At 43.0% G+C, this 24900-nt stretch overlaps 1 protein-coding gene across 8 annotated transcripts in view; it reads left to right on the top strand.

Annotated features, from left to right (window-relative positions):
- LOC134349270 (rho GTPase-activating protein 26-like) overlaps positions 1 to 24900 on the top strand; it is a 191891-nt gene that overhangs the window by 117144 nt on the left and 49847 nt on the right. For all 8 annotated transcript variants that reach the window (XR_010018626.1, XR_010018628.1, XR_010018627.1 and 5 more), the window contains exons 16-17: positions 18667 to 18725; positions 24139 to 24244. Coding sequence is in view for 5 of the 8 variants with exons in the window: in XM_063053330.1 (XP_062909400.1) it covers positions 18667 to 18725; positions 24139 to 24244 (165 nt within the window). In the remaining 3 variants the exon portion in view is untranslated. The remainder of the gene's footprint in view (positions 1 to 18666; positions 18726 to 24138; positions 24245 to 24900) is intronic.

Genomic DNA, 24900 nt, shown 5'->3' with positions numbered 1-24900 from the left:
AGGGTGGCAACCACGCAGGATGGTGGGAGGATAGTCCCTGGCCTGGAAGTGTCCGCCTTGGAGTCGTATTGGTGGGAAAGCGCATCCGGCTTCCCGTTCTTGGACCCTGGACGGTATGTGAGGGAAAACTTGAACTGTACAAAAAAAGTGCCCAACGGGCCTAGCGGGAGTTCAAACGTTTGGCGATCTGAATATACCCCGGGTTTTATGATCAGTCCACACCTCAAACAGTTGTTTTGCCCCTTCCAGCCAGTGCCTCCATTCTTCCAATGCTAGTTTGACCACCAGGAAGTCCCGATTTCCCATGTCGTAATTCTGCTCGGCGGGGGACAGTTGGTGAGAATAGAAGGCGCAGGGGTGAAGCTTTTCATCCGCACTTGATTGCTGGGACAGGGCTGCTCCTATCCTGGAGTCAGAGTTGTCCACCTCAACAATGAATTGACAGGCTGGGTCCGGATGGACCAGGATGGGCGCGGTGGTGAAACGCCTCTTCAGGTCGGTGAAGGCTGAGTCAGCTTCGGAGTCCCAACAGAAGGGGGTAATAGGCAAGGTAAGCCAGGTAAGGGGGGCTGCCACTCGACTGTAGTCTCTGATAAATTGGCGGTAGAAGTTTGCAAACCCCAGGAACCATTGAAGTTGTTTGCAGGTCGTGGGCCTAGGCCATTCTTCCACTGCCCGGATCTTCTCGGGGTCTGCTCTCAATGATATAACCCAAGAAGCTGACCCAAGGAACGTGGAACTCACATTTTTCCACCTTCACAAATAACTGGTTTTCCCACAGTCTCTGGAGGACTTGATGGATATGGTGAACGTGTTCTTGGGGGGTGCTGGAAAATATCAAGATATCATAGAGGTAAACGAATACGAACCAATTAATAAAATTCCTCAGTACCTCATTGATTAGGGCTTGAGAAACAGCAGGAGCATTGGTGGGGACAAACGGCATGACCAAATATTCGAAGTGGCCCAGAGGTGTATTAAAGGCCATCTTCTACTCGTCCCCCTCCCTCATCCTAACTAGATGGTAGGCATTACGAAGGCCCAGCTTTGAAAAGATGGTGACTCCATGCAGTGGTTCAAAAGCTGAACTAATGAGGGGTAGAGGGTACTTATTCTTAACTGTTATGCTGTTTAGGCCTCTGTAATCAATACAAGGATGAAGTGACCCGTCCTTTTTTTCTACAAAGAAGAAACTGGCACCTACTGGGGACGATGAAGGTCTGATAATGCCCTCCACGAGGGACTTGCTAATGTACTTCTCCATGGCGCCTCTCTCCGGTCGGGATAGGTTAAGAAGGCGACTGGTTGGTAGCGAGGCCCCGGGGAGAAGGTCAATGGCACAATCATCTGGGCGGTGTGGAGGCAGGGAAAGGGCCCATTGTTTACTGAATACCTGTCCCAGGTCATGGTATTCTGTGGGGACTCAGGACAAGTCCAGGGGTTCCAGGACAGGCGGGGTCGTGGTAGCTTCCCTGGGAAATGGGGCTGACCATAGACAGTTGGCGTGGCAAGACTGGCTCCATTTGGCTATCCTCCCAGTAGACCAGTGGATATGGGGATTGTGTTGGGTCAGCCATGGATACCCTAGAACTACTGGGGCTTGAGGTGAATGAATGAGACTGAATTGTACCTCCTCCTGATGGTTGCCGGATAGGATCAAGGTCAGGGGTGGCGTACAGTGGGTAACCTGAGCCAGCTGTTTTCCGTCCAGGGCCCGGGCCTCCAGGGGGATAGTTAGTGTTTCGCAAGGTATTCCAGCCTGGGAGGCTATGTCTTCGTCCAGCAGATTGCCCTCGGCACCGGAATCCACCAAAGCGGATAGGGACAGGGACTGTCATTGGTAATTCACGGTAGCCGGGATCTGCATCCGAGTGTGGGGGGGCTGAAATGAGTATTGTCTGGTTCACCAGGGCCCCCCTTTTCACTGGTGAGCCTTCCCTTTTGGCTGCTGAGGCAGGTATCCCAGAAATGTCCTGGCTGGTCACAATATTAACAATCCCCAGCTCTCCACCTCCAAAGTCGTTCGGCCGGGGAGAGACGGTTCCATCCCAGCTGCACCAGTTCCTCCCCCAGGGGGTGGGGATGGTCAGAGCAGGAGCTACACTTGGAGCGGCTGGGGAAGGGAGGCTGGCTGAGGCTGATAAGATGGACCGTGGGCTTCCCCGAGGAGTGGGGCGATTGGTTCTTTCTCTCAGCCGCTCTTGAAGTTGATTATCTAATCTAGTGGCTAGCGAGATCAGAGAGTCGAGACAGTCTGGGTCGTCCCACGCTGCCAGTTCATCCTTTATCTTGTCTAAGAGACCCTGTCAAAACGCCTCCCGCAGGGCCTCGTCATTCCACTCTGAGTCTGCAGCTAAGTTTCGGAACTTGATGGAATACCTTGCTGCGCTTCACGAACCCTGACAAAGAGTCAGCAAGTGTTTAGCGGCATCCTCACCACAAATGGGTTGTTTGAAGACCTTCCTCATTTCAGCAACAAAGGAGGGGAAGGAGGAACAAACCTCTAGTCGGTTATCCTATATCGCAGTTGCCCAAGCCAAGGCATCCCCTCGTAATAGCCCCATGATGTACGCAATCTTGGATTTATCTGAAGTGTAGGTACATGGCTGTAGCTCAAAGACCAGAAAGCATTGTAACAGGAAGGCCCGGCACCTCCCTAGGTCTCCAGCGTAGGGTTTGGGCTCAGGTACGTATGGCTCTTGAAGGGACTGTGTTGCTGATCCCAGGGGCGACGCCATCCCGAGCGGTGCGGTTTGGGTAGTCGGGGTTCTTGGAGGGGACAGAGAAAGGGAAGCAGAAATTTGGTCCACCTGCTCACTGACCTTCCGAACATTTGTGGATAGCGTCCAAAGGTTTTCCATGACCTCCCTAAGTAGTTGGTCGTGGGCGCCCAGTAGGGAGCCCTGGTTGGCGAGGGCCTGTTGTACGGGATCTGTGTCCACTGGGTTCATTATGGCCAGTTCGTTCTGTTACACGAGCGTGGCGGTGGATGAACCCAAGTGTAGAACATGGGTGCGGGGGCAGAGTCGGGAGGCGTTATTGCCATAGCGAGCGTGGAATCGGTTTCCAGGAGAGTCTTCAAAGTCTCGGGTTTGGAGAGAATCCAGGAGCAATGCTAGACTTAGAACTGACAGTTGTAAGAACCATGAAATGAGGTTACTCACACCGGAGTCGACCAACGAATTGGCAGCTCCTTGTTGTGATCACAGGGTCTTTATCCTGCATTTTCTGATGGAAAGCAGGATTACCTCTATTTTAATGGCCTTGTTCCATATCACTAAGTATAATCTTTTTAAAGAAGAGAGAAAATGTTAGAAATACTCAGCTAATCAGACAGCATATGAGGAGAGATTTAATGTTTTAGATCAATGATTTTTGAAAATATTTGTGAAGTTCATTTGACTTAATATCAAAAGCTGTTATTTGCAGATTAGAGTTGTTCAGCACGCTTTATATGAAGAAATGCTTCCTAGATGTGTCCACTCTGATTTGAAGATTATGCCTATTGAAAACAGCTTCTCTGCTTACTGCATCAAATTGTCATTTACCAGCTGAAATAGATCACCACTTAATTTTCAACCCTCAAGGTAATGCAAGACTAGTCTATGCCACACAACTTGTAATTTAACCTTTGCAGCTTGGTGCTGTGATGTTACTCATACCGTTTAGCACAGATTATTAATTAATGGAATGAAAAATCTTCATCATGTTCAAATATCTCCCTGGGCTTGTCCTCCTTTATTTGACTTTGACTCTCTCCATTACCACTTTGCCCCATTTTAAAATGACTCAGTTATATTGGCTTCTAATTATTGAATCACTGTAGGAGGAGAAAAGTAACTCTATGACCCAGGTCCAGTTTGCTTTGCACTGCCACATCTAGTGGGTGTTTACTTCCAAACCAGAATGGTTTGAAGGTGAATTTCAGGGGCTAAGTTGTTGTTATTTTGGTTAGGGATCCAGCAACACACATACAAAATGCTGGAGGAATTCAGCAGGTCTGGCATCATCTATGAAGGGGAATAAACAGTATTAATGAGTCCTGATAGGGGATCTCAACCCAACATGACTATTTATTCCCCTCCATAGATGTTGCCTGAGTTCCTCCAGCATTTTATGTGTGTTGCTCAAGATTTCCAGCATCTTTCTGCAGAATCTCTTGTGTCCCACCTGTACTTTAGACCAACATGAGATTAGTTTTCACTGGTCCCTGAAGAACTGCACTAAAAAGATGCACTTTCCCGAAAGTATTGCTCGTACTCTAATTCCCCTCCTGCACACGTTCTCACCTGATCTTGATTTGCATGTACTCCCTTGCACCCCTCTTAACCACATTTTCCTCTAAACTCTCTCTTCCTCTATCCACTTCCTTCAAACCCGACTCTTCTCCGTCTCATTAAACCTCTTTTCATCCTGAGTTACTTGTTTTTCACCAATTAGAAGATGGTCTGGTTCATCTTTTTTGGATCCAAGATGAATGATCTCACATTCTAACTCTACTCGATGCCATTTGTTTTATTATTGCACGCAAATCTAATTTATAACAGCTTGATTGCAACTTTTTTGTCTTGGCACATCACCATTGTACTGAAAACCAGAGCCCCCAGTGCAGATCCCTGGGCATACTTCCAGTTACATTTTAATTGCAGAACATTTTCATTGTTCTGTTCCCAGTCTTCCAGCTACTAGCCAATTCCCAACTCCAGTTGCATTCAATATATCTACACTTTATCATATGAGGAGCATTTATTTGATGGCTCTGGGCCTGTACTCACTGCAATTTAGAAGAATGAAAGGGAGATCTCATTGAAATACATCAAATGTTGAAAGTCTAGATAAAGTGGATGTGGAGAGGATGTTTCCTATAGTGGGGGATTCCAGGACCAGAGGGCACAGCCTCAGAATGGGGGGACATCCATTTAGAATGGAAATGGGAAGAATTTCTTTAGCCAGAGGGTGGTGAATCTGTCGATTCATTGCTACAGGCTGCAGTGAAAGCCAGGTGATTGGATGTATTCAAGGGTGATAGATGCTTGCTTAATCAGGGCATGAAAGGTTAAGGGGAGAAGGCAGGAGAATGGGGTTGAGAGGGAAAATGGATCAGCCATGATGAATTGACAGAGCAGGCTTAATGGACCAAATAGCCTGATTCTACTCCTTTCTTTTATGGCCTTATGGTCTTGAATTTTGACATTTTTTTTTGTTATGGGGCACACTGAGTAATATTCAATGATCTGATAGACTATGACAGAAAACTAGGCAGAAAAATATTACATTTCTTATATTCTATGATCTAAATGCAGTAGATTCCGGTTAATTGGGACACATCAGGATCAGTACATTTTAGCCCAATTAAGCAGCTGCCTCAATTTGCCAAATTTTCATGGGAATAGTTAAATATGTTTAAAAATACAAACTACCATTTAACTGAATAACAAATTATGTACTTAACTGAAATACAGAACAAATTAGAACACTACTAATGTCACTATAGTACTATAAAACTGTGTATTAGTTATCGATGGAGGAATTAATCCTGTGTATGTCACCATGTATGGAGTGCCCATGAGTTGGTAGCATTTCTGGTGAAGGAGCTTGTCACGTTCATTCTGGGGCAGCTCACTCACCTTTGGTCCCCTCCAGACACTTAAGTCTCACCTGTGGCTCCAAGTAGTGGTTTGTATGCAACAGTGGTCATAGTCCGGTACACCCCACTCGACAGGTGGGCTACAAGGTGAGGGTAGCTGGTAGGCCTCATAGCCCATGAAATAGGGACATGCCTGTCCTAGCACGTGAGGTCAGCTCTGGCTGCCTGAGCAGATGAGAACAGTGAGATATAACTACTAAAAAGGCAGTTCTGCAAAGCTTCAAGGAGAGTGATGGCATGAGAAGGCACAGAAAAAGTTATAATTATCCTCTGTAACCAAGACCCCAGTTTGTGATGACTACTCATACCACTGGACCCGGACGTCTGAGGTTGAGACAGTGGAATTGATCCATTGTAACAGCTTTTTCACTTTTTAAAAACTCTCCCGCACAGATTTCACTGTCATCTTCGGATATGATGGATAATCAATTGCAGACACCTAGTGCAGATAATGGATTGCATTTGTAAAACTCTTTCATCGATTGCATCCTCCAAATCTTCATTTTCATTGTAACATTTAAGATGATTATCTATATCTTCAAATTCTTTATAGTGCCTAACTTTTTGAAGTAACGCAATTGTTTCAATTTCACACCTGGCAGTTTCTGGCACCTTCAAGCCTAAATGTTTAAAACCGCAGTAAGCAAAACAATTCTAAATGGTCTTGGTGCTTATTTCTCACCAACTATCAATGACAAAAATCACTACTTTTTCAAGACAAACACACATAAATGATACTATTTATAAGCTGTTTGCTCTAAGTGTGGTGTAGTGTCTAACAGCCACACGAGTTAATGTAACTAACGCTAGTGAGAAACTGTTTGGCAACAGTCTCCTGTTCCAATTAAAGCAGTATTGTATCCCAAATTAATGAAAGGGTTCACGGCTGTTTTCTTGAGTTGTTCTTTTAGGCTATGTCCACACTAGACCAGATAATTTTGAAAACGCCAGTTTCATGTAAAAACGACAGGCATCCACACTAGGCATTTTTGAAAATACCTCTGTCCACATTAAAACAGATATTTAGGCAAATCTCCTCCTACTGGGCACACGCAGGACACACAGAAAACAAGCGAAGAGGAAACAGTATACTTGGTGCGCGCTTGTCAAGTTACAGACTAGAAAAACTAAAAAAGGAAATTGCCAAATGAAAGACTTGGTGCGTGTTTGTCCAGAAACATTTTTTACAGCAATAGTCTCTTCACCAGCCATAGTCTCTTCAGCGATGAATGGGACGACAGCTACAACTAAATGCAATAAGGCTTGTTACTGGGCAAAAGTGAAATTTGCTGTTACCTCGTTTGTTTGCCTTTACTTTTGCCATGTCTTTGTTATTATTTTGCTGTATTTAACATGTACAATAAAACGAGTTACTGGGCAAAAGTGACAGTTGCACCTATTGAATGTTTGCACAAGCATACATTAATAAAGCACCTTCTTAGATGTCTGCATCAGTGTTATCATGTATTTCCATACAATGTTACGTTAGGCTGTTACACATCTATTGTCAGGTATTGTCGTGGTGTTGGAGGTTGCGTCCAAGAAAACAATGAAATGCCACGCTGCCACCACCATTTGTTCCGGCACGTCATGACAGCGGTTTTAAAAATAGCCGGTTACCCCGCACACACTATGCCGGATGTTAGGCGTTTTCAGATTTATTCACTCTGGAAAGCGTTTCTGAAAAGCTCTGTTTTCGGGGGGGGAAAACGCCTTTTCAGTGTGGATGTAGCCTTAGAGAAAAAGCTTCGGTTACGGATTTATCTGGTCTAGTGTGGACGTAGCCTTAGAGTTGTCTCAAATAAATGGCTACCCCAATTAATTGATGGTCCAATTAACTGGAATTCACTTTAGTATTTTTTATTATTTAGTATTTTTAATGCATTCTTAAATAAAAGCTCTGTTTGGCTTCTTCTTTGTCCTGGTAACGGCTGCAATTTGACATCTTCAGCAATGCAAAACAGAAAAATGAGCAATGATTATCACAAAATCATCGTATTCATAGTTAAGAACTTGGCTTGGTATCAATAATATTTATCCTTTGCCAATAGGATGTGTGTTTATCTTCTGGTCCTGAGCACGTATTCAAAATTGACACAAGTCAATCAGATGTAGATATTTTTCTTTAACCTAGTTGCTACTTGTCCTTGCGGGTATAATGAATATCATAAAACAATTTGTAGAAAGGTAAGGAAATTTTTCAGTTCTCACCAGCAGGTGACAACAAAGGACATAATTAAAAATGATGATCTGGACGCAGGTTAAGAACACTTCACTTACGGACATCCATTTGACAGAGTGCCACACATGAGGCTGATAAACATGATAAGAGCCCATGGTATAACAGGAAATATACTAGCGTGGGTAGAAGGTCAGTTGACTGGCAGGAGGCATAGAGTGGGAATAAATGGGGCCTTGCAACACACACAAAATAGCGGAGGAGCTCAGCAGGCCAGCAGCATGTATGGAAAAGGGTAATCAGACCACATTTTAGTCCAAGACTCTTCATCAGGACTGGAGAAAAAAAGACCATGAGTCAGAGTAAGGAGACGGAGGGAGGGGAGGAAGAAACACAAGGTGATAGGTGAAACCAGGAAGGTGGGCAGAGGGGTGAATTAAAGAGCTGGGAAGTTGATAGGTGAAAGCAATACAGGGCTGGCGAAGGGGGAAGCTGATTGAAGAGCACCGAAGGCCATGGAAGAAAGAAAAAGAGGAGGAACACCAGAGGGAGGTGATGGGCAGGTAAGAAGATAAGGTGAGATGAGAGAAATGAGAATGGGGAATGGTGAAGGGCGGGGCGGGGGGCATTACCAGAAGTTCAAGAAATTGATTTTCGTGCCATCAGGTTTAAGGCTACCCAGAGGGAATGTAAGGTGTTGATCCAAGTGTGGCCTCTTTGCAGCAGTAGAGGAGGCCATGGACTGACATGTTGGAATGGGAATGGGAAGTGGAATTAAAATGGGTGGCCACTGGGAGATCCTGCTTTTTCTGGCTAATGGAGTGTAGGTGCTAAGTGATGCACTCTTCCAGTCTGTGTCAGGTGTCACTAGTGTACAGGAGGCCGCACCAGGAGAACTAGATACAGTAGATGACCTCAACAGACTCACAGGTGAAGTGTCGCTTCACCTGAAAGGACTGTTTGGGGCCCTGAATGATAGTGAGGGAGGAGGTGTAGGGCCAGATGTGGTACTTGTTTCACTTACAGGACAATCTTGATGAAGGGTCTCAGCCTGAAATGTTGACTGTACTCTTTTCCATAGATGCTGCCTGGCATGCTGAGTTCCTCCAGCATTTTGTGTGTTTTGTTTGGATTTTGAGCACTTGTAGGTTTTCTGTTGTTATTGTTGATGGATTGTCTTGTTCACCCTTGGAAAAGTAAATTCCTGATAAATTTACAAGAGAGGACATTCATTTTGACATATTCTCCCAAATGAAAATCGGAAGTCTCCCTATTACTGCAGAAATGATCAAAAGGGAAACCACAAAATACCCCACACTGTCTCAGGTCTGTATGACCACCCAAAATGGCTGGTATGTGCAGCAGAAATCCCAGTTCCTTCATTTTTACTTGTGCAGGATGAACTTGCCCTTGAGGAAGATTGCCTTATGTGGGGACTCAGAGGTGTTATACCATCAAAGCTGAGAGCTAAAGTGATGGAGGAGCATATGCTGGTCATTGAGGCATGGTCAAAATGAAAGTGTTGGCTTGAACCTTTGTCTGGGATGCCAGTATGTCCGGAAAATGCCAAGAGCATCCCTTGGAATGGCCCACATTCCCTTCGCAGAGAATTTATGTGGATTTGACCAGACCATTCCTGGGTATGAATTTTTTGGTAGTAGTGGATGCAGCTACAAAGTGGCCAGAAGTGTTCCCAATGGCCCCCACCATAGCCTCACTCACTGTTGGTGTGTCGAGAAGCCTCTTCTCAAGGACTGGTGTTCCAGAACATCTGGTTACAATGGACCACAGATTGTTGTGGAACAGTGTTAGTCATTCCTGAAAATGAATGGTATTAGATATATTACATCTGCACCGTTTGGCAGAAAAGTTTGTACAGAGCCTAAAGAACACACTGCGAGCAACATTAACTGAACACACTACACTGACACTGAATCAAAAGCTCGCCAATTTCCTCCTTGCATTGCAGCACATTCCATAACCAACAACTCACCAGCTCTGTTATTCCTGGATCGTCCCTTGTGCTCACGCTTGGAACTGCTTGAACCCAATCTCAGAAGGAGTCAGCAGGACAAACAGTTGAGACAAATTGAGGGCTCCTCAAACAAGGAGGTTTGATGTTTCACTCCTGGACAAGCAGTCCTGCGAAGGACTATACATGTGATCAAAAGTGGGTACTTGGAAAGATTAAGGATAGAGCTGGCCCACTCTTCTACACAGTGGAGATTCCATCTGGTGTGGTTGAGACACTACATCGATCAGTTGAGGAGAACAGAGTCAATTGTTAGAGAACAAAGGTGTCCAGAGCTATCAGATCCACTTCCTGCAGTCCCGGAGTCAAATCCAGCAACCACCACGGAAGCAGCCCCAGAACCTGAGATTGTTTCACAGCCACAAGACTCCCCTACCATGTAGAGTGAGAGTGACTCCCCTTGTCAGGAAAGATATTATCCCACAATAGTATGGAATCCCCCTTAAATCATTAGGGCTGAATGGGACAATTTAAAATCTGCTGTATATGTCTATATAGTAGTTTTATATAGTATACTGTGTATATATGATTAGAGAACAATACATTGCATATTTAACTTAAGAAGCATTGTATATTGAATTGGAGTTCATAGCTAAGTAGGAAGGTGTGTTGTGTATTTAATATTTCAGTAATATTTGAGTAACATTGTAAATATATTAAGCATTCTTTGTTTTTTATGTAATTCATTATGGGTTTATATGTAAAAGCAACACGAGTAGTATATGTCAGTATGCCACTATGTCGTAAGCGTGCACCTCACTAAAAATTTTTTTGAAATGTACACGTTCTGGGCTCCTGTGTATTTTTTTACGATTAGTTTTATTTACTGGTTGCTGCAGGGCTGCAGGTGCCTTTTGCAGAGCGGGAACAGAACATTTCTTCCCCGGCCCTGCACCCAAATAAGCTGTGATAATCAGGGCTTGGGTCGGGTTGAGCCGAGTCGATCTGGAGTGCTGAGCCGAGTCACTCTCTCACTTAGTCAGGGAGGCTGGCTGGCAGTTACTCTTCTTACACCTGCTCACTGTCCCATCACAGCTGTATCCCTGATCTCTTCCACACACTGTGCTTATTCATTCCTGAGTTATGGGTAGTTTGGGTATATCTGGCATGTCACCTATGGTTAAAGACTTTTGCCAGATTTCTGTGCTAACCTCCCAGAAGGACCGAGGAGTCATCTTATCAGTCATGGGGCTTATTCCCTAACTTGCCTTAATGCAGCAAGCACCTCCTCTTTTGTGATCTGGATGCTGTCCATGACCTCTCTACTATTTTGCCGCAGTTCTATCGACTCCGTATTTGTCTCCCGAATAAATAATAGATGCAAAAACTTCAATTCTCTCATCTCTTTCAGCTCCATGCCTAGGTGACCATGCTGATCTTCAAATGGACCAATTTTGTCTCATGTTATCCTTTTTCTCGTAATATATCTGTAGAAGCCCTTGGGATTCTCCTTCACCTTGTCTGCTGGAGCAACCTCATGTCTTCTTTTAGCCCTCCTGATTTTCCTCTTAAGAGCGATGCTTAGCCCACTGCTGTACTCTACACCCACAAGTATCTGACTATACACAGCTCAAATGCCATCTATAAATTTGCTGATGACATAACTATTGTTGGCAGAACTTCAGATCGTGATGAGGAAGCATACAGCAGTGAGGTAGATCAGCTAATGAAGGACCTGTCAACTTCCGCTTTAAATATACCCAATGACCTGGTCACAACAACAAGCTTGCACTCAACATCAGTAAGACCAAGGAATTGTTTGTGGACATCAGAAAAGGGAAGCTGAGGGAATGCACTCCTGTCCTCATCAAGGGATCAGAAGTGGAAAGAATGAGCGTTTTCCAGTTCCTGAGTGTCAACATCTCTGAAGATTAGACAGTCCTGATGAAGGGTCTTGGCCAGAAACGTTGACTGTTTACTCTTCTCCATAGATGCTGCCTGGCCTGCTGAGTCCCTCCAGCACTTTGTGTGTATTGCTTGGAGTGTTTTAGAAACAGCTTCTTGCCCTCTGCCATCAGATTTCTGAATGGACAATTAACCCATATATACTAACTCATTTTTTTTCTAGTTTTTGCTCTCATTTTTCACTACTAATTTAATTTTTTATAAATGTATTTCTTATTGTAATATATCATTTTTAATTTTTGATGTATTGCAGTGTACTGCTGCCACAAAGCAATACATTTCCCAACATGTCAGTGATATTAAACCTGATTCTAATTTGCATTTTTTATACTCCTCAAGCACCTCATTCATTCCTTGCCTTTTATTCTAAAAGGAACATACGAATTCTGTACTCTCAACATTTCACTTTTGAAGGCTTCCCATTTGCCAAGCATCTCTCCAACACACCAAGCATCTCTCCAAGAAGCCAGCCTATCCAACACACTTAGCATATCCTTCCTGATGCCATCAAAATTGGCCTTTCTCCAATTTAGAGTATCAACCCGAGGACCAGTCCTGTCTTTCAAAGTCCCACTTAATCCCTTCGCCATACAATAAATTTGTCTTCTAGTTTTGTCTGCTTTTGAATGGTAACAGGTTTCCTGTAATCCGTCCTTTTTCAGACATTGAAATACCCCATCCTATCTACATATGTGTTCCTTTATCTCCTGTTAACTTTTGGCAGGTTTCAAATACCCACATCACCCCTCTCCATTAAGCATAATGGTGACATCCTTTTTGTACCTAATCTCTCTCCATGTAGCTCCAGGTAATACGGAAAGATAGGCAGGAAGGCAAAGGAGGTGGGGTGGCGCTCTTGATTAGGGATGAGATCAGGGCGATTGTGAGAGATGATATAAGATCTACAGAGCAGAATGTTGAGTCCATCTGAGTAGAGATTAAGGGAAAAAAACCACTGGTGGGTGTTGACTATAAGCCACTTAATAAAAATATTTCAGTGGCAGAGGCGATTAACCAAGAAATAACCGAGGCTTGTAATAACAGAACGGCAGTTGTCATGGGGGATTTTAACGTCCACATAGATTGGGTTAATCAGGTTGGTCAAGGTAGTCTAGAGGAGGACTTCATAGAATGCATCTGTGATGGCTTTCTTGAGCAGCATGTTAGTGAACCTACAAGGGAAAATACTATCTTAGATCTAGTCCTGTGCAATGAGACAGGTAAGATAAACAATCTTGTAGTCAGGCATCCTCTTGGAAAGAGTGATCATGGTATGATTGAATTTTGCATTCAGATGGAGGATGAAATAGTTAGATCTAAAATTAGTGTATTATGCTTGAACAAGGGAGACTACAACGGATGAGGGAGGAGTTGGCTAATGTGGATTAGGAGCACAGGCTATTTGGTAGGACAGTTGAGGAACAGTGGAATACTTTCAAAGAGATTTTTCACAGTGCTCAAGAAAAGTATATTCTAGTCAAAAGTAAGGACAGTAAGTGTGGGGAGAGCCAGCCTTGGATAACTAAGGAAATAAAAGATAGTATCAAATTAAAAGCTCATGTACAAAGTCGCAAAGAGTAGAGGGAGACTGAAGGGTTGGGAAAACAGTTAAAAAGCAACAGAGAACAACTAAACAAGAAATAAGAAAAGGGAAGATAGAGTGTGAAAGTAAATTAGCACAAAATCAAAAACAGATAGTAAAAGTTTTTATAAATATATAAAGTGAAAGAGGGTGGCTAAAGTCAACGTCAGTCCCTTGGAAGACGAGAAGGGGAAATTGATATTGGGTGATAAGGAAATGGCTGAGGCATTGAATGACTATTTTGTGTCCGTCTTCACGGTTGACAACATGTCTAATATGCCAAAGAAGGATGTTATGGATGAAATGGGAGGTGAGGACCTCGATAAAATCACTGTCACTAAAGAAATAGTGATGAGAAAACTAGAGGGCCTGAAGGTAGATAAGTCCCCTGGTCCTGATGGGATGCATCCCAGAGTGCTGAAGGAATTGGCAGAAGTTATAGTAAACACGTTGGTAATCATTTACCAAAACTTGTTAAGACTGTGGGCAGGTCCTGGCGGATTGGAAGACGGCAAATGTCATGCCACTTTTTAAAAAAGGATGTAGGCAAAAGACAGGCAACTATAGGCCAGTTAGCTTAACATCTGTAATTGGGAAAATGCTTGAAGCTGTCATTAAGGAAGAAATAGCGAAGCATTAGAAAGGGGTGGTTCTATTAGACAGACGCAGCATGGATTCAGAAAGGGCAAGTTCTGTTTGACAAACTTACTTGAGTTCTTTGAGGACATAATGAGTGCAGTGGATAGAGGGGAACAGGTGGATGTTGTATACTTGGATTTCCAGAAGGCGTTTGATAAGGTGCCGCAGAAGAGACTTATAAATAAGATACGGATGCATGGAGTCAGAGGAAGTGTATTGGCATGGATAATGGATTGATTAACCAATAGAAGGCAGAGAGTTGGTATAAATGGGTGTTTCTCCGGTTGGCCGTCAGTGGTGAGTGGGGTGCTGCAGGGGTCGGTGCTGGGCCTGCAGCTGTTTACCATTTACATTGATGATTTGGAAGAGGGGACTGAATGTATCGTAGCAAAATTTTCTGATGACACTAAACTGAGTGGAAAAGCAAATTGTACAGAGGATGTGGAGAGTCTGCAGAGGGATATAGATAGGTTAAGTGTGTGGGCCAAGGTCTGGCAGATAGAATACAATGTTGGTAAATGTGAGATCATCCACTTTGGAAAGGAATAATGGAAGAACAGGTTATTATTTAAATGGTGAAAGATTGCAGCATGTTGTTGTGCAGAGGGACTTGGGTGTGCTTGTTCATGAATCACAAAAAATTGGCTTGCAGGTACAACAGGTTATTAAGAAGGCAAACGGAATGTTGGCCTTCATTGCTAGAGGGATTGAATTCAAGAGCAGGGAGGTCATGCTGCAACTATACAGGGTACTGGTGAGGCCACACCTGGAGTTCTGTGTGCAGTTCTGGTCTCCATACTTGAGGAAGATATACTGACTTTGGAGGCAGTGCAGAGGAGGTTCACCAGGTTGTTTCCAGGGTTGAAGGGGTTAACCTATGAGGAGAATTGAGTCACCTGGGACTATACTCTCTGGAGTTCAGAAGAATGAGAGGGGATCTTATAGGAACATAACAAAATTTTGAAAGGGATAGATAAGATAGAAGTAGGAAAGTTGTTTCCATTGGTAGGTGAGACTAGAACTAGGGGACATAGCCTCAAGATTCAGGGGAGAAGATTTAAGATGGAGATAAGGAGAAACCGTTTTTCCCAGAGAGTGGTGAATCTGTGGAATTCTCTGCCCAGGGAAGCAATTGAGGCTTCTTCACTAAATATATTTAAGATACAGTTAGATAGGTTTTTACATAGTAAGGGAATTAAGGGTTATGGGGGAAAGGCAGATAGATGGAGCTGAGTTTATGGACAGATCAGCTATGATCTTATTGAATGGCGGGGCAGGCTTAATGGGCCGGATGGCCTACTCCTGCTCCTATTACTTATGTTCTATGTTCTTATTTGAAGAGCCTTCTATATATTTCCTCCCTTGATATTGAAGTAATGCATTCTTTGATAATACCTGCTCTTTGACAACCCCCTTCCGAATGAAAAATTCTACACACCCAGGATCCTGAGGTTACCAGTCCTATCCAGCTCCTAATCATGCCTAACTAAAGGCAACAGTATCATCAGCCCACATGTTAATTAAAGCCTTAAGTTCATCTATCTTACTAGTTGAATTTCTTGCATTAAAGTAGATGCAGTTTAGGTTTGTACTTCACTCCATGTGCCTGTTCTACCTACTGGACTAACCGTTTCCCCTCTAGGTGACTGTAATCTCTCTTACACCCGTCCATCTGCTTTGAAGCTTCATTCCTCTGCCAACTTTAAACTTATGCCTGGGGTACTGGAAAACCTCCCCATGAGGAAATTGAGCCTGTTCCAGTTTATGTGCAAACTATCCCACTTGCACAGGTCCCATCTTCCCCAAATACAGTTCTAATAATCCAGAAATCTGAAACCCACTCCTCTGCACTTGCCCTTCAACTAGGCATTCATTTGACCTAATGACTAGCTCCTTACACTGGAAGCACTCTGGAGATTACAACCCTTGAAGTCGTGCTCTTTAAATGACTACCAAGCTTGTAGAATTTATTCCCTTCTTCTACCTTTGTCATTGGTAACCATATATACCATGACCACTGCCCCTTTAGAATGTCTTGCAGCTGCTCTGAGATCACTTTTATCCGTATTACCAGAGAAACAATGTACCAGCCAGGAGTTTCATTTTTGGCCACAGGAATGCCTACCTATCTCCCATACAATAGAATTCCCTAACAATATCATTTTCCCAATCTTATTTCTCTCCTTCTGTATACCAAAACCTTCTGAACTGGGCTATTGTTGACATTTTTCTCTGGGAAACAATTCCTGCCCCGAATCCCTGTGTATCCCATCAGTAAACACCATGCTTGTTTGAGAGCGGAGTACACATACCTGCTTGCCCTTACTGCACTTCTGAGTGGTTACCCCTCTTCTCTTTGTGTATGTCACGGGTGACCAACTTACAAAACCTACTATCTGCCATATTTTCTACGTACTGAATATTTCATAGTGAATCCACAGGTGTAGCCACCAGGAACATTGAATATGTCCTTGATCTCCCACATTTCACAGGAGGTGCATATCACTGCCCTAACTTACATCTCCTCTTTCCCAGTAAGAAGGAAGAGAAAAAAATAAACACCGTGCATTGTCACTGCTCCGCTGGTTCTAACTAAATCTCGTTGCTTAGTAAAGTCAATACTTCTCCCCAACAGTAGTACTTTGACCTCATAGCCCCTCTCACTTTACAGGTGTTCTTTTTCTAATGATCTAGTAAATACTGTCAACTCACTGCAGCTTCTGGATTTACTTATCTGGTTGGCCTGAGAAGCAAGTGAAGGCCAGCTTCTTGTATTATAGAAGGTAGCTTGATGATGCTAGCACAGGTTCAACAGGATGAATAAATTCCTTTTGGGCTGTTTTGTTCAATGAACTGATTTCCTTTGTAGGGCCATTGAGCATGAACCACATTGATCAAGATGGACAAATAACTCAGTATGGATATGAATAGTAGATTTCCTACCTAAAAAGTCAGTGGTGATGTGATTAGATTCGTATGTAAATGAAAACAGAAAATTCTGGCTGTACTTATTTTCAGCAGGGTCATTGACCATGAGTTTTTATTTTGACTTATTAAATATTTTTAATTTTTATTATATTTTGAAAACAAATTTAATTTCTAAAACTATCAAAGGTTTCAAAGGTACATTTAATGTCAGAGAAATACATACAATATACATCCTGAAATGCTTTTTCTTTACAACTGTCCATGAAAACAGGAGTGCCTCAAAGAATGAATGACAGTTAAATGTTAGCATCCCAAAGCCCCCTCAGCTCTCCCCTCCTGCATGTAAACAGCAGCAAAACAACAATCCCCCTTCCCCCACCAGCAAAAAAAAAGCATTGGCACCCACCACCGAGCACTCAAGCATGCAGCAAAGCAGCAGCAAAGTCACAGACTTGCAGTACCCCAAAGACTACTCGTTCACCCGGTATTCATCATACCACAGGCTCCCTCTCCCCCAATAAGGGAGAAAGAGATGTCTCCGTTTCACAACGAGAGGGGAGACATAACAACCACTCACTAGTTTACAATGTTAAAAGTCATTGCATCGCTTTTTCCAAGCTCTGTGCCCAAAGATCTTGGGTCTTTGGGCACACAGCCAGAGATCTTCCAGCTCCGACGACACACCGATCTCTTGGCGGCACACCGACTTTTGATCCGCCTGTCTCCAGAGCCACGAGATCTCGGACCTCCAAAGGCGAGCCAGGCTCTTAGGCTGCATCCTTGGCATGTCGAATAACGGCCAGTCATGAAATCCCGAGAGCGGGTCCCATTCCTGCAAAGAGCTGAAGTCAGCCTGCAACTCCAGGTCAGGGTCTTCAAAAGAATCCTGAAAGAGAAAAGTAGAGATATTAATGATGAAAATGGAGCTGTTTCTGAAGATGCAAACCAAGGAGTCACTGTTTAGCGCCATCATAACTAAGCTCCGGCCTTTTATTTTATTTACTGGTTTGGGTAACTGAATGACAAATACAATGTAATATACTACATAATTTAGTATAATATACAGTGCCTGTACTTCCTCAGACGTCTGTGGAGATTTGGCAGTCATCAAAAACCTTGGCAAATTTCAGTAGGTGTGTGGTGTAAAGTGTACTGACTGGCTGCTTCACAGCCTGGTATGGGAACACCAATGCCTTTGAGTGGAAAATCCAACAAAAGGTACTGGATATGGCCCAGTACATCACGGATAAAACTCTCCCAACCATGGAGCACATTTACATGAAACGTTGCCATCCATCATCAAAGATCCTCACCACCCAGGTAGTGCTCTTTTCTCACTGCTGCCATCAGGTAAAAGGTACAAGTGCCTCAGAATTCATACCACCATGTTCAAGAACAGTTACTACCCCTCAACCATCAGGCTCTTGAACAAATCAGGGTAACTACACTCATTCTACTTCTGGTGTTCCCACAACCAGTGTTCTCACTTTAAGGACTCTTTATCTTGTTATTTATTGCTATTTATTTATATTTGCATTTGTGCAGTTTGCTGTCCATTGATCCTATTTACAGTTACTGTTCTATAAATTTGCTGAGTATGCCCACAGAAAAAGAATCTCAGGGTTGGATGTGGTGACATGTATGTACTCTGAAAATAAATTTACTTTGACTGTGACTTTGATTTTGATAACTTATGATGTGGCACCCATTTAGGATTCATTGATACTAAATTTGATTATTTAATTTCCTTTCAGAGTGCTTCCAGCTCCATTGATGACATTCCAATTACAACATAGCTTTATCAAAGCAGCGAGTAAGTGAAGAAATTTTATTTTCTTGTCTGCAAAAAATGATCACAAAGAAATGTAGCATTCATTAGAACCATTAAACCTGCTGCTTCCAACAGGCATATGTAGTTTGTAATGTTTTTCCTTGTAATTCAGTGTCATAATACTTTTTCTCAGCATTATGCAATTGGTACTATCAGGATGTGGTTCTAATATGAATCTGTACCTTTCAACACTCCTCTTCACCATTAACACCTGTCCACCTCCCCCAGATCACCAACAAGCCCCAATTATCCTGACCCATGTCCCCTGCCGCAACTGAATTGGATGCGGTGGGACCAAAACAGTTGTCCCATCACATGTACACCTTACTCGAATTTAAAGGCAAGAGACTACATTCTCTCATTATTCAGAACTAGGGTTGCCAACTGTCCCGTATTAGCCGGGACATCCCGTATATTGGGCGAAATTGGTTTGTCCCATACGGGACTGCCCTTGTCCCGTATTTCCCCCACTAAGGTAGAGCATTCCTATGAAACCTTTCGTGATGAAATGGCGTAAAGCAAAGAAGCAATTACCATTAATTTATATGGGAAAATTTTTGAGCATTCCCAGACCCAAAAAATAACCTACCAAATCATACCAAATAACACATAAAACCTAAAATAACACTAATATATAGTGAAAGCAGAAATTATATGATAAATACACAGCCTATATAAAGTAGAAATAATGTACGTACAGTATAGTCGGGAAGATTAAGCCAAAACCGATTTGTGGGAAAAAAATCGGCACGTACGCACATGCGCACATCACATATGTGCACGTCACGCATGCGCGCATCACATGTGAACGTCACGCATGCGCACACAGGTGCCCGCGCAAGGCTTCATGATCATGGTAGTCTTTCTCAGGGTAAACTCAAGTGTCCCATATTTGACTGCTACTTTTGTCCCTTATTTGGGAGTGAGAAAGTTGGCAGCTCTACTAGCAGGCATGGAGCACAGTAGCCAGGGCAGTAACTTGCTCAGGGAAGCTCGTTGTCTTCATAGGCTTAGTGCCTTGGAGACAGTGATAGAGTCATTGAGGAGTACAACACAGAAACAGGCCCTTCGGCCTATCTAGTCCTTGTTGAAACATTTTAAGCAGCCTACTCTTATCGACCTGCACCATGACCATAGTCCTCCATATCCCTATCATCCATGTACCTATCCAAAATTCTCTTAAAAGTTGAAATCGAGCTTGCATGCACCACTTATGCTGGTAGTTCATTTCACACTCTCACGACCCTTTGAATGAAGAAGTTTCCCCTGTGTTCCCTTTAAACTTCTTACCTTTCACCCTTAATGCATGACCTCTAGTAGTGCCACCAAACCTCAGTGGAAAAAGCCTGTTTGCAGTCACGGGGAGAACGTACAAACTCCTTACAGGCAGAGGTGGGACTTGAGCCCGGATTGCTGGTACTGTACCTGCTTGCAGTCACCTGCTACCATGCATCTGTGAGGATCCCTGGCAAGTCTTCCAATTCCCAGGTGTGGAAGATTAATTTCCAAGTTTATGAATGAACTTTCTCTCTGGAAAGGTTTTGAAATGCCGGCTACTATGCCCTTGCTTTAATTTTCAGTTGTCATGTAATTCATTTAATCTCTTGTTGGTCTAGTGTGGTGGTGAGACTCGACCAGATGGTTTGCTATAAATGGGGAATAAAAAACACTTGTGTCAAGGACATGGTCATGGTTGAGGGGTTCTTTGAAGTGCTTCTTACATCAGTTATTGACTGCTTCACTTTTATCTTGACAAATCTACTGCTATTCTTGGCTTTCTACAGGATAGATCTTGATAACACTGAAGAATCATCACTCAGTGACCATTTTATTAGGTATAGCTGTACACCTGCTCTTTAATGCAAGTACCTAATCAGTCAATCATGTGGCGGTAATAGAATGCATAAAAGCCTGCAGACATGATCAGGGGGTTTACTTGAATCAGAATCAAGTTTAATATCACCAGCATATGTCGTGAAATTTGTTGTTTTGCAGCAGCAGTACATTGCAATACATAATAAAATGCATTGTTAAAAATAGAAATTGCAATAAGAAATATATATGCAAAATTAAATTAAGTAGTGCAATAAGAGAACGGAAAGCCTAGTGAGGTAGTGCTCATGGGTTGATTGCCATTCTGAAATCTGATGGCAGAGGTGAAGAAACTGTTCCTGAAACATTGAGTGTGTGTCTTCGGCCTCCCGTACCTCCTCCTTGATCGTTGAAATGATAAGAGGGCATGTCCTGGGTGATGGGGGTCATTAATGAAGGATGAAGACTTTTTGAGGCATTGCCTTTTGAAAATGTCTTTGAAGTTGGGGAGGCTAGTGCCCCTGGTGGGGCTGGTATGTTTGCAACTTCCTGCAGCTTTTTCCAGTCCTGTGCAGTAGCCCCTCCATACCGGATGGTGTTAGAACCTGTTAGAATGCTCTCCATGGTGTTGTTCAGACCAAACATCTGAATGAGGAAGAAATGAGAACTAAGTGACTTTGACCATTAGTGTTGGTGCCAGACCATATCTCAGAAAGAAATATCTCCTGGGATTTTCACCTACAACAATCTCTAGAGTTTACAGAAAATCGTGCAAGACAAGAAAAAACAACCAGTGAACAGCAGCTCTGTGGGTGAAAATGCCTTGTTAATGAGGGAGGTTGGGGAGAATGGCCAAACTAGTTCAAGCTGACAGGGAGGCAACAGTGACTTAAACCCTTGAAATGAATTGGCTACAGCAATTTGCTACAGCAGGAACAGTGGCCACTGAATGTATGAATGTCATCAGCAAGTTAATGGACCACTTGCGCTCTTTCCATCCACAATCTATTCTTTAGAACTTTGTTTTGAGTCGTGGATGGCAGCTTTATCTGTTCCTTGTAAGGATGGTGGAGTCACCAATCCAAGAACGCCTTGCATTTGCAGTTAGTTTCTGGATTTTCTGGGTCATTCTTTTTAACCATTCCTAGTGCTTTTAGAGAAGTGAAATGTCTTTACAAGTGCTAATTTTGTTAAGAATTCGAGGGAATCCATGCATAGTGGATAATCTGTAGCAGCAGCTTTTTTATTGCGGTCTACAGATAGTCTAAAGCACTGTCTTGAAGAGCTACTTGCTAAGCTCTTGCCTTGATGAAACTTAGAGTTGTACATTTTGGGAGTACAGTTGTTTTATTCTACCAACCCCCGGGCCGCTCACTGGAATCAGGAGAAGACACTGACATTAGTGCACTTACCCTGCCAGTGTATTTAGAGGGCTTTATGGAGACAATACTGTTCTTCTTATGGAAAATGGTTCATGATATAGCAGTTTGGAGAAGTTCAGGGATTACTGATAGAATTCTGGTCCTTGACCTTGATGGATGTGGCAGTGACTGAGAGAGCAATTTAAAAAGTTTCAAGGAAATTAAAGAGCTTTTTTGTAGACTGTTTGAGAGGAAAGAAAACATTAGAATGTTTGTGAGGGTTTTCCAAACAGCCTGTTTCTTATCATTTGAAACTGAATCTATCATAGGCTCAAACCTACCTATCTTCTATCTTGGGAGAGAGATATCCATAAGTAAATACTCTTTTAAATATAATTAAGCCAAACTGCTGTACACTTGCTCCACTGCATTGGCCTGGTGCTTGTAACAAATAAGTCTTTGGGTTCCCTTGAGTGTAGTGTAGCGCACAGAAGATGTGGATCAGTGGAATAGTGGCATTCAGTATTGATCCCTAGCAGATATTCTGCTTGAATATAAAATTAAAACTCTACCACAGCTAACCTGACCTTAGTGTGAATAAAGTTTTTTTTTTAATGTATGACCCCCCCCCACCCATCACACCCAACCCAGAGGTATTTGCAGTAACATGGAATAATATAATTTTCCTGAATCAAGCTATTCATTAAGTACAGTCATGACCTGAAAGCCCAAATTCAAATATGTTAACCGACTACTTACCCAAACCAACTTGAGCCTGACATGCTCAAGTTGGATAAAATGGCTTAGTTCTGTTGGAACAGTGGTCCCCAACCTCTGGGCTGTGGACTGATACTGGGACGCAAAGCATGCAGGGGCACAGCGGTAGCCGGGACGCCAGCACATCTTTAAGAAAAAAGCCGAAAAAAACAAGCTAATTAATTAGGTGCTGCCCGGCACGAAAATGTCGGCCCAGATCAGAGGCGATTGCTGATTTCACTTGCTCTACGCAATCGGCAAATGCCTCTGATTCGGTGTCCACGGGAACGGTACCAGAGGATTGGAGGGAGGCGAATGTTGTCCCCTTGTTCAAAAAAGGTAGTAGGGATAGCCCGGGTAATTATAGACCAGTGAGCCTTACGGCTGTGGTGGGTAAGCTGTTGGAAAAGATTCTTAGAGATAGCATCTATGGGCATTTAAAGAATCATGGTCTGATCAGGGACAGTCAGCATGGCTTTGTGAAGGGCAGATCGTGTCTAACTAGCCTGATAGAGTTCTTCGAGGAGGTGACCAGGCATATAGATGAGGGTAGTGCAGTGGATGTGATCTGTGTGGATTTTAGTAAGGCATTTGTCAAGATTTCACACGGTAGGCTTATTCAGAAAGTCAGAAGGCATGGGATCCAGGGAAGTTTGGCCAGGTGGATTCAGAACTGGCTTGCCTGCAGAAGGTAGAGAGTCGTGGTGAAGGGAGTACATTCAGATTGGAGGGTTGTGACTAGTGGTGTCCCATAAGGATCTGTTCTGGGACCTCTACTTTTTGTGATTTTTATTAACAACCTGGATGTGGGGGTAGGAGGGTGGGTTGGCAAGTTTGCAGACGACAGGGCACCACTGCTCAATACAAGACGACATGGCTTTAAGGTAAGGGGTGGGAAGTTCAAGGGGGATATTAGAGGAAGGTTTTTTACTCAGAGGGTGGTTGGTGCATGGAATATACTGCCTGGGTCAGTGGTGGAGGCAGATACACTACTGAAGTTTAAGAGACTACTGGACAGGTATATGGAGGAATTTAAGGTGGGGGCTTATATGGGAGTCAGGGTTTGAGGGTCGGCACAACATTGTGGGCCGAAGAGCCTGTACTGTGCTGTACTATTCTATGTTTTATGTTCTATGTGCTGGATGCGTCCCGGCTACGGCTGCACCCCTGCATTCTTCGCGGCCCAGTATCAGTTCGCGGCCCGGAGGTTGGGGACCACTGCATTGGAATATTGTTCTTATAAAGTAGTTCCATGGAATCAAGTTACTTCTAATTTGACAGTGAATTCAGAAGTCCTGGTATTTTGTATTAACATAAAGTATATTTTCTTTTTGTGATGACATGATTTAAACTACAAAACTAGATTTATTAAACAAATGAAAATTAATGAGCCACTTGATCATTGTGATCACCAAAGTTACTAGAGGTAAATCATAAATATTGTATTTGTTTTTGATTCTCAATAGAGTTGGACAATCCAGAATCAAGACTGTCTGAGATACATAAATATGTTCATCGGCTGCCAGAGAAGAACAAGGCGATGTTGGAAATAACTATAAAACATCTGGCAAAGTAAGACAAAGCTTATTGCTTTAGTTTGTTTGAATAATTACTGTTTCTTTAAAAGTTTAACAAATTGAATTTTATTTACTAAATATATATGTTAATTCTCATGTAATAAATGCTGAATACGATAATATGATAGCGATTGGAAACATATTCACCAAATATTACTATGGAGTCTCAAGCAGCAGCTTACTTCTTCAGGCCTCAGGGTTTGTAATTTTTGTAGGCTAGTTGAAGGCAGCATCACTAATGGTAGGAAATACAGCTGGATGTAAATTAACATGAACAATATGAGACTGTCTTCTGCTGTAGGTCATATTACAGATACCTACAAAATGTTTTGTAAGCTTTAAGTCTTTGTTTCACTCAGTCATGTTTAAGGTTGAGAAAATAATTCAGTGTGATTATTAAATTTAAATATATGGAGGTCTCTTCATGGGTGAAGCACTTTATCAAAATTCAATGTCTTCAGTACAGCTGAGTTGAGGCCTCCGTTGGTCAGGGTCAACCATGGATATTGCATCCTAGCTGTCTAGAATGCAAGCCAGGGCATTAAAATGTGGAGAGCAATCTGTTGCCCATGTATTAAGCTCCCTCTTTCCATGCATTTGATGAACCCAAAGGAACAGCAAAAACCGATACAGTTTGGCAACAGCAGCATC

This window comes from Mobula hypostoma, chromosome 7 (genome assembly GCF_963921235.1).
Source record: "Mobula hypostoma chromosome 7, sMobHyp1.1, whole genome shotgun sequence".
NCBI classification, from domain to species: domain Eukaryota; kingdom Metazoa; phylum Chordata; class Chondrichthyes; order Myliobatiformes; family Myliobatidae; genus Mobula; species Mobula hypostoma.
The sequence above is the reverse complement of the archived record's forward strand: the minus strand, read 5'-3'. Positions and strand labels throughout refer to the sequence as shown.